The sequence below is a fragment of the Ipomoea triloba genome, chromosome 4 (genome assembly GCF_003576645.1).
Source record: "Ipomoea triloba cultivar NCNSP0323 chromosome 4, ASM357664v1".
Classification (NCBI taxonomy): domain Eukaryota; kingdom Viridiplantae; phylum Streptophyta; class Magnoliopsida; order Solanales; family Convolvulaceae; genus Ipomoea; species Ipomoea triloba.
Window position 1 is genome coordinate 21,639,334 of NC_044919.1, and position 9,675 is coordinate 21,649,008.

Consider the following 9,675-nt stretch of genomic DNA (forward strand, 5'->3'; position numbering starts at 1 on the left):
CAAAAATCAAGCATTTTCTACTTTCAAATAATGGAAAATACTTGTTGAAACTCAGACAAGGAAAAAATGTCAAAAAGTTTAGGACAAATGGACTAGAGTTCTGCGCGTCAGATTTCAATGAGTTCTGTGCAATCAATGGAATTTCCAGGCACAAGACTTTGCCTGGTAAACCCCAGCAAAATGGTGTTATAGAACGTATGAACATGACTCTATTGAAGAGAGCTCGTTGTATAATCTCTGGTGTTGGGTTATAGAAACGGCGTGATTTTTGTGCTGAAGTTGTTTCTACTGCATGTTGGATGTCCTGCATATGCTCATTCTAATACAAGTAAATCAAACCCGAGAGCTATCAAATGCATTTTTCTTGGTTATGCTTTTGAGTCAAAAGGGTATCGTTTATGGTTTCCTGATTCTCAAAAAATTATTTTGAGTCGAGATATCACTTTTGATGAAAACGCATTACTTTCTTCTGAAAAAAAAATTCTATTATACCTAGTACAGGTGATAAGCAGAGTACTGGAGAGAAGGTGGACTTCGAATTGAGGCCTAATGAGTATTACTATTGTCAATGGTAATACTGTAGATGATGCATCTACTAGTACCGCACCTCTCGTCGAGCCACAACGAGAGTATTCTATTGCTCAAGATCGACCTAGGAGGACAATTACAAAACTTGCTAGGTATGTTGCTGATTATGAAATCCACTTGGTTGCTTATGTTCTTTCAGTTGCATAGGAGGTTGATGGTGACCTGTCTTGCTATTCTGATGCTATTTCCTGTGCCAACTCGTCCAAGTGGTTGATTGCTATGCAAGAGGAGATTGAAAGTCTTCACAAGAATGAGACTTGGGAGCTAGACTTTAATGAGATTTTTTTCCAGTTGTTCTTCATACCTCTATACGTGTATTACTTGCTTTTGTTGCTCTGTTAGTTTGATTTGGAGTTGGAGCAACATGATGTAAAGACTACATTCTTACATGGAGAACTTGATGAAGAACTTTACATGTATCAACCTGAGGGGTATGAAGTTCCTGGAAAGGAACATTGTGTCTGTCGTCTGAAGAAATCACTCGATGGGTTGAAGCAAGCTCCGAGGCAATGATATAAGCGGTTTGATGTTTTATGTTAGGGCAAGGATTCTCAAGAAGCCAATATGACAGGTGTGTCTATTTTAAAGAATTTTCTAATGCATCTTTCATCTATCTATTACTTTATGTTGATGATATGCTCATTGCTTCTCCTGACATGTCTCTTGTTAATAAGTTGAAGTCTCAACTAAGCAATGAGTTTGAGATGAAAGACCTTGGTGCAGCAAAGAAGATTCTTGGCATGGAGATACAGGGATCGTTAAGCCGGAAAACTTTATCTATCCCAGAAAAAGCATGTTGATAAGGTGCTTGATCGATTTAATATGTCAAATTGTAAACCTGTGTCTACACCATTTGGTGCACATTTTAAGCTATCTTCTGAACTCTGCCCTAAGTCAGAAGCTGATGTGGCTTATATGAAAAAGGTTTCGTGCTGTTGGAAGTCTTATGTATGCCATGATATGCACTAGACTTGATCTGGCTTAAGCTATAAGTGTTGTGAGCTGATATATGCATAACCTTGGTAAGGAACATTGGAATGCCGTTAAATGGATTTCACGGTATTTGAAGGGTACATCTTTTTTGGGCTTGGTTTTTTATAGGAATTCGCCGGTCGCTATCTAGTTACATTTTCTGTAACTGTGTTATGGAACTTGGCGCCGGTCGCTATCTAGTTACGTTTTCACTCTATGTAAACTACTGTGTTTTTTGATGCTAAACCTTATTTACTGCACAGAATAAGTTCTCTTACTTTGAAAGGTTATTCACACACTGTTGACTGGCAAGACTGATATTTTTTTTTTTTAACTTCATCTACGTAACCAACTCAGGTGCCCCTCAGCTCTAGCATTTCATTTCATTTCTTCTCCTAGGCGCACGTTGTCCCCAAATAACCCGGGAACTGCTGGTAACCGTTTGGTTTCTTTTCAAACTTCTCCCGCTCGGCGCTTACTCTTCAAAACCAGACTTGAAGATAAAAATCTGTGCTTAATCTCAATCAACATCTCTCTAAAATGGCGATCCAAATCCTGTTTCCCCGCAGTCTCCTCATTCCAATTTTCGCAGCCTCTCTTTTCCTCCCTCTCTCTCTTGCAGAAAAATCTAACATGCCCAAATTTGCATTTGCTTGGTTGAATAACGATGGCACTTTTGTGGCTGGGGAAGTGGCCACCATAAAGGTTATAGTGCTCGGGAGCTTTGAGGCCGGCAAATACAAATACCCTTTTAATCCAAACATCACTGCCAATGATAAGACGGGAAATAGCTCCTACATTTCTGGGGTTTCTTCACTGTTTGGTACTGATGTTAACTCCTGGGCCATTTCTTTCATACCCATCATGGCTGGATTGTTCAATGTGCTTATTACGGATGACCATTTCAATGTCTTTGATTCGTCCCTGCATTTTCGAACCACCTCAGGTTTCGATTTCTCATATACATTAGATTGATAGTAACTGTTAAGTGTGCTTTTATCAATCTTTGAAATTTCTACTTCTTGATTCTCTGTTCAGATGTATATGTTAGTATTATAACTCAAATTTGTCTTTTACACGAGATGGGCAATGAATCTAAGCTCTAGCTATTCCATTCTGCTTGCAGAGTGCTTGTTTCTTTGCTTAATTGAGTTGTTGTGATCTAATTTGAATTTATGGTGTTTTCTATCACTTAAGCCAAACATTGCAAAGTTATTGAGATAATCTGCTTTCCATTTTTCGAATTTTTTCCTTTAATGTCAATGCTTTTTAGTAATGAGCAATTTGTTAATGAACTTTGCTACTATATGAAGGGCCTTTTTATCCAGCTGCTGGGATTGTGTCATGGTTGGAAGGAGAGAGTGATTTTGTAGCTGGAACAAAAGCTGAGGTTGTTATACTCCCTAAAGATGCATTTGGAAATAATATCTCTTCAGCCGATGATAACACATTGAATTCTTATAATTTCAACTTGTCTGCAACTAGTGCGAATGGTTCCATTGCAAGTTTTCTCAAAGTCACGAATAAAGGATGGAACAAGTTTGGCTTTCTAGGCTTGGAATTTATGGTAGCTACAGCTGGAAGTCTCATACTTCACATAGAATTAAATAACCAGACACTGAAGGGCTCTCCACTGCCATTCAAAGTGTTCCCAGGTGATTTCATGGCTTTGATCACCAAAATTATGTGTAATCTTCTTTGTTAGCTTAAATATTATATCTGCATGCTTTTGCTTCATATTTCCTAGCATGAAATATGAGTATTTCTAATTTTGTTTCTTTTGAAAAGCATTGTAATCCTTTAGTTTAGGAGCTTGTCTTTTTTTGATTGGTTGTTTGCATTTATAGTATTTTCTTGCAGGGGCACTGGATGTCTCCAGTTGTGTAGTTCATTGGAATATTGAAACACAATATTTCCAACTATTTTCACTGATGGAGGGTTTCATTCACCAGCATGATCAATATGGAAATCATGTTCCAGGGTTTTATGCATTTGATGCTGAAATCATTGAATGCGGGACAAATTTGATAATGCCTGTTACTGATCTGCGGTTCACAGAGGCCGGTGTGGGTATACAGTTGTTTTCTTTCAGCCTAGTGGAACCAGGGAACTTTATGCTTGTGATATTTGATAAGGAGCTGAACAACCACATCTCCAACATGCCATATCAATTTACAGTCTACATAGGTGCTAACTCGTGTTATATTTTCAGCAACTTATACTTTCATCGTTTTTATTGAAAACATATTGAATTGATAGTGATTTTTCATTTTCTATTGCGTACCGCAAAGCATATTAATCAATGGTCATTTTTTCTTTTCAATTTTATGCCACTTTCTATTTATTACTTTCAATCATTAGGTTGATTTTAGTGTATGCCTAATTAATTCTGGGGTTTCCTCATACTATGTATTGTCTCAATTGATAGATTTTAAAGAAAAGTCTAAAATTTGTCTGTTAGGTTATTGCAATGGAATGAGCAGCATTGTTAACGGGACTGGTCTCAATCATTCTGTAGCTGGTGAAGTTGCAAGGTTTTCCATTTATTTGAAAGATGCTTTTGAATATCCATCTCTAATTGAGTTAGAAGTGCTTCAAGTGCAAATTTTACATGAAGTGGATCCCCAGCCTTTGCAGCCAAGCATACATCCAATAAGGATGGTCAATGGTACAATAATGAGCAGTTGTGCATTGTATCCAGTATATAAGTACCTTGAGATTTCACTAATATAGAGATGCCCCTATCTTGCACAGGTAGCTTTTCTGCCGGAAAACTCAATCTTACTGAAGCCCATGAAACGGAAATAGCATTTACTCCTCCAGTTGACAAGCATATAAATGTAAGGAACTGCATTAACAGTTTTTCTTGTAGTATGTATGCCACATATTGGATGTTATTCACATTTAATTTCGGATGCAGTCCTCTGGAAGCATGAGCTTCAGTGTCTTTGATGTCAGTTATACACCTGAAAGGAGTGGAATATATCAAATCTGGATATTTTGTGGAAATATCCCTTTGAATTCTGGTCACCCTTTTAGAAAAGTAGTAAGTCCAGGTATGATATGAAATACGTAGTGTGCATTCATAATATATTTCACTTGCTAAACAAAACGGAGAACAGGTGAAGTAATAAAAGATACATATATACATTGGTATATGTTGAATATTAGGAAACCGTTATTGAATATTAGGAAACTCCTCGTAGGAGTGGGCTTAGTTTCCTATTCCTATTAGGGTTGGTTTAGTATATAGTTTATTATATATAGAGGTATAGAGACAACCTATTGTAATATTTCATTATAATATATTCTTTCTATTCTATTCTTCTTTGGGTTTCTCACATATTTTGCTTCCGCCTAACTGGTGAGTGGTTGTTATTCTCCACCCACCAGGCCTTTCAATCCCTTAATTTCAACAGTATCCACCCTTTGTTTAGAGAAGTTCAAGTTTCAGGATACATTTATAAAAATACTATGATTGCATTGATTGGATGCAGGCAGGGTTAATGCATCTCTCTCAGGGGTTGTGAAATTCACTCCCAAGGTATCAAAGCTGTTGAAGAACAATATCATTGTACAGCTCGTTGATTCATATACAAACCCAATCCTCTTACAACAGTCTAAGTTAAAACTAGAGATTGCTTCGGTCAATAGATCAGGTTTTTTGACGTGGATGTTTGTTGACAATAAGGACGGTTCATATACTGGTAGCTATCTGGCCATGGATACTGGAACCTATGAGATATGTGCCTCATTTGATGGGAACCGTTTCTTTCCATGCCCCTTTGGTGTGGCTGTGTACACTAGTAAGTTTTAAACTTACATCAGTAAGTTTCTTTCCATGCAAGTGTGATGCTTAGTGCATTTTGTATTAATGATGCGGGCAGGAGTATTCCATATTGGATCCTATCTTTTCCACTAGTGCTTTAATTAACATTTCTTATGTATATTCCCCCTTGCTAACTTTCCCCCGACTATAGGTGAATATTTTCCTATAGTATATAATGATGTAGTCTGTTTGTGGGAGGATGAATCAATTGCTTTTGATGCTCTGGAAAATGACTACTTTGCCAGTGATAATGCAACAATTTATGGATTTTCAAAGGTGATGTGAAGCTGTCAGTTCTAGTCATCTGATCTACTGCATTCAAATATTGCATTGCATAAAGTACTGACTGCTTCTTGTTTGCCAATTGCTCGAGTTTATTCATTACACTGAATGTTTTTGTTTTGTTTTGTCTGCAAATAAACTATTTGGTGGCAGCCTAGTCATGGTTCACTTCTACAGTATGGGCATCTCTTTAGATATACTCCTTATAAAGGATTTACCGGGAACGATTCATTCTCGTACACAATATCTGATGCAAATGGCAACCTTGCTTCTGGAAGTGTTAATATATCAATCCTCAGCATCCCCCCTCAATTTGTTTCTTACCCAAGTCAGCTCCAAGCCACTGAAGATATAATTAGTCCAAGATTTGGGTAAAAAGTTACTCTTGAAGATATGAGAAAAATGCTTAACAAATCTTTGTAACAAGAGGTCAAGATCTGGCCTGGGACATGAATATCTTGAGATAATTTTTAATTTTCTGTTATTTTTGTTTTCAGTGGCTTTGCTGGGATTGAGATCATATATTCAGATTCAACTGAGAACATCAGCATTACTCTCAGTGCAAAATCTGGGACAGTCCTCCTTTGTCCTATGCTAATGCAATTTTGGCAGCCTAACCAGATTGTATCTTCTTCTATGAACAAAGATGAAGGGAAGGCTAAAGAGTTAACTTTATCAGGAAGTTTGGAAGTAGTCAATTTTGCCATTCAATCAATTCAGTATTATGGGTATTTTGAACTTAGAACACTAGTCATTTTTCTAGCTTCATGTTACTAGTAGGATTTGATGTGTATATATATTTTTTGAGAAATTAGGAAAGCTTTTTTCTTATTCATCTCTATTCTCTAGTAACATGCTTTGCTAACTTGTTTGTTTCCTTGGAATTAGGAATGGAAACTTCAATGGGATTGATACCATAAGAGTTTCTACTATTAACAGAAATGGAAAGAATGATTTAGATATCCCGATATTTGTGGAGCCAATCAATGATCCTCCATTCATAAATGTCCCTTCATACGTTTTCTTGGATCAAAGAGTTGAAGAAGAAGTAATTTTTGATATGCAAAAAAACATGTTTGAAGCCTTCATTGGAGATCCAGATCTACTGAACTTTCCTGGTATGAATAGGAAAATGAGAAATCCACAGAATTTAGATGAGAACTTTATATTATGAAATTTAGGTAATGGTTGCTTAACAATTTCTTTATAATTTAAGAATTCATCAGATCAGATAATGCATTTTCAGACTTATAACTTAACTATTTGCCTTGCCTGATATTATTATGTGTAGGAAATAAGTCGCGCTTTGTGGTTATGTTGAGCATGGAAGTGAGCTCTGGATTGCTGTCAACAAACCTTCCAGCTGAGCTTATTAGCACTACAGAACTGAAGCTGAAGAGTAGTTATCAGTGGCAGCCAGTTCAGACATTTGTAACCATCTCGAAACACTTTGCAGTTAAAGCAAAAGGCATTAGATTTCGTGGAACACTTGACGACTGCAACAGTATCATGGAGCAATTGGTTTATCATCATGTATGTATGCATTATATTATGAAACTTTCAATTGGAATAGAAAGTCCCTCAGCTCCCTGAATAGTTATTTACTATTCAGTGGATAGTTAGTTATGTATTTCCTAATGAACTAATTTTCTTTTCTGGTTTTGTTAATGAGAATTCAGGGAGGAGAAAATAATTGTGCTGTTTTGACTGTGACTGTAAATGATATGGGGAACTATGGGTGCTATCCTGATTGTGCAGAGATGATGTCAATGCCTCTTTATGTAGAGGCCACTGTAAATATTGTCAGAAGAAGACCAATGAATGCTTTTCTGGCTAATGGTAAAGTAAAGTAAAGTTAGCATATATATACATATAAAGCATTATGGATGCAAAGGCATTGTGAATTTCCTACTACTTTAACTTGGGCATATGTGTTTGTTTACCCTTTTGCAAAAAAAAAAAAAAAAAAAAAAAAAATTCATATTGTGCACAGCAGCTCTAGGGGCAGCAATTATTATGGAATTCATTTTTGTGTTTTCTCTTGGAGTGTTGCTTCTGTTCTTCATCTGCAAGTGTGCGATTTCCCTCGTTAAAGAAAGAAGGAAGAAGAAGAAAGCGCCAGAGATTGAACTCGCAACAATTCAGGAATCCCATGAATGCAATAGTGTGAGTAATCTTGGCTTCTTCATGTTTTGTTGATGTTCTGAACTACTTAAACCTAGCTTCTCCATTTTGTATTTGCAGGCAAGCAGGAATGTATCTGACAATGTTGCTCCTCGCTTCACTGGCTGCTCTTCTACTTCCTTCTTGCTCACAACTTGGCCTTCCCACTTCCGCCAAAGGTAGATTTCTCAACCGGTTCTTGTTGTAATGCGGTAATCATCATATCATCATATACTGTAAATGTTCAGGTCTCGGAAAAAGCCGGAAATGGGAGAATCTTCCCACTCACTTCATCTCCCTAATCTCTCAAGCGTAGGCATTTCTTGTATCTATCTTTTATTTATGTATTAATTAATTGATTAAAGTTTCATCCATTTTATTTCTATATATTGTTCAATGTCTATTATATGTTCAAGTGGATGAATATATTACAATAATTTTTGTTATGGAATGTTTAATTATATATTAGGTAGCATGGATTGGAATAGCTGAGTTATAGAGATTTATAAGGATTTGTGACTTTCTTAAGGAAAGAATTTATTTTGTTTTCTTTCTAGAACTCTTATAGCATGTGTGTATATATATATATAGCTGTGTATTATCCATTTATCTTGTCTAATTACAATTCGGAAACATTTTATTCACCTTCTTACATGGACCATGGTATATGAGCCTATACGGAAAAAAAATGGACTTTTCTATCGACGGTTTGTTGTTGTCATTGCCCATGTGAGGAGCATCGGTGTCTAGTAACTGTATTTGAAAATTTTGATGTTTGATATTGTTGTCTATTGTCGTTCTCCCAAGCGTTGGCGTGCGACAGTTTTCGAGTGATCGAAAATTTTTTATCAAATAATAAAGCAGAAGTGCAGCAAACGCTACTATCAAAATAATAAAGTAGAAGCAGAAGCTGGTGAGGAGAGAAAAGTCTAAGTCCAAATCCAAGGGGTGTTACTGTCTTTTACATAATAAGTTTGTTGTAACCACATTCACCGCCACTTTCTTCTTCCTTTATATCTTCTCTGTAATATTCCTTTTCCTGGTTATGGAAAACAGTTCACAACTACTCTTCAATGCATGCTCTCTATTCTCTCACTCATTAACTCACAACACCAGAAACCATCATGGTATTAGAGCCTCCATGGTGTAGCTCCTACGCCGCCATCTCCGGCGAATCGAGTCAAGAAAGGCAAGCAACAATGACGATCACTCGTTTGTCGGCACAAACATCATCTACGATCGTTCTACAGAGAAACTATGTTTCGCAGCAAAAAGGATAATATATGGAAGATTTGGACAGTCCTTTCTTCCTCATCAGTCAATCCGTATTCGGCGCCGACGAATCCAACCGGAGGATTCATCCAACAACTCAGATTAATCAGTCGCTAGTGCGTCCATCTTCAGCGATCAATCCACAGAGGACTCTGCAAAGGAGCAACATTGAAGTTAACGGAAATCCTTTGTTCCTGAATAACAATGAGAATCTGAGTGCCATCATAGCTAGTCCACAGATTACAAGTAGCGGTAACAAGGCAGAACCTCAAGGTGAAGGCAAGTGTTTCGCCATTACTCATATTAATTCAATTTCTTTACATTCTTCTGCGTGGATATTGGATTCCGGTGCCACTGATCATATAGTTTGTTCACTGGATTTATTTGATGATTACCATGCGGTTGAGGGAATAGTAGGTAATCTACCTAATGGGAAATGTGCTAGTGTTGAGCATGTGGGGCATATAAAGTTTGGTGATGATATTTGCTTGAGAAATGCATTGCACATTCCATCTTTTAAGTTCAACATCATATCAATTAGCAAACTTCTACAGAGCTCATCTTATATC

The 9,675-nt window shown here is 36.8% G+C and overlaps 1 protein-coding gene across 1 annotated transcript; it reads left to right on the forward strand.

Annotated features, from left to right (window-relative positions):
- The first annotated feature begins 2,175 nt into the window (after nt 1–2,175).
- Nucleotides 2,176–8,326, forward strand: LOC116015982 (protein GAMETE EXPRESSED 2). The gene is made up of 17 exons (XM_031256148.1): nt 2,176–2,506; nt 2,874–3,215; nt 3,421–3,747; nt 4,022–4,228; nt 4,315–4,400; nt 4,481–4,616; nt 5,058–5,366; nt 5,541–5,665; nt 5,825–6,042; nt 6,169–6,399; nt 6,560–6,789; nt 6,963–7,204; nt 7,351–7,510; nt 7,668–7,837; nt 7,916–8,013; nt 8,083–8,159; nt 8,304–8,326. Exons 1-17 carry the CDS (start codon nt 2,194–2,196, stop codon nt 8,324–8,326), a joined length of 3,294 nt encoding a protein of 1,097 aa, XP_031112008.1. The 5' UTR covers nt 2,176–2,193.
- Nucleotides 8,327–9,675: the final 1,349 nt, after the last annotated feature.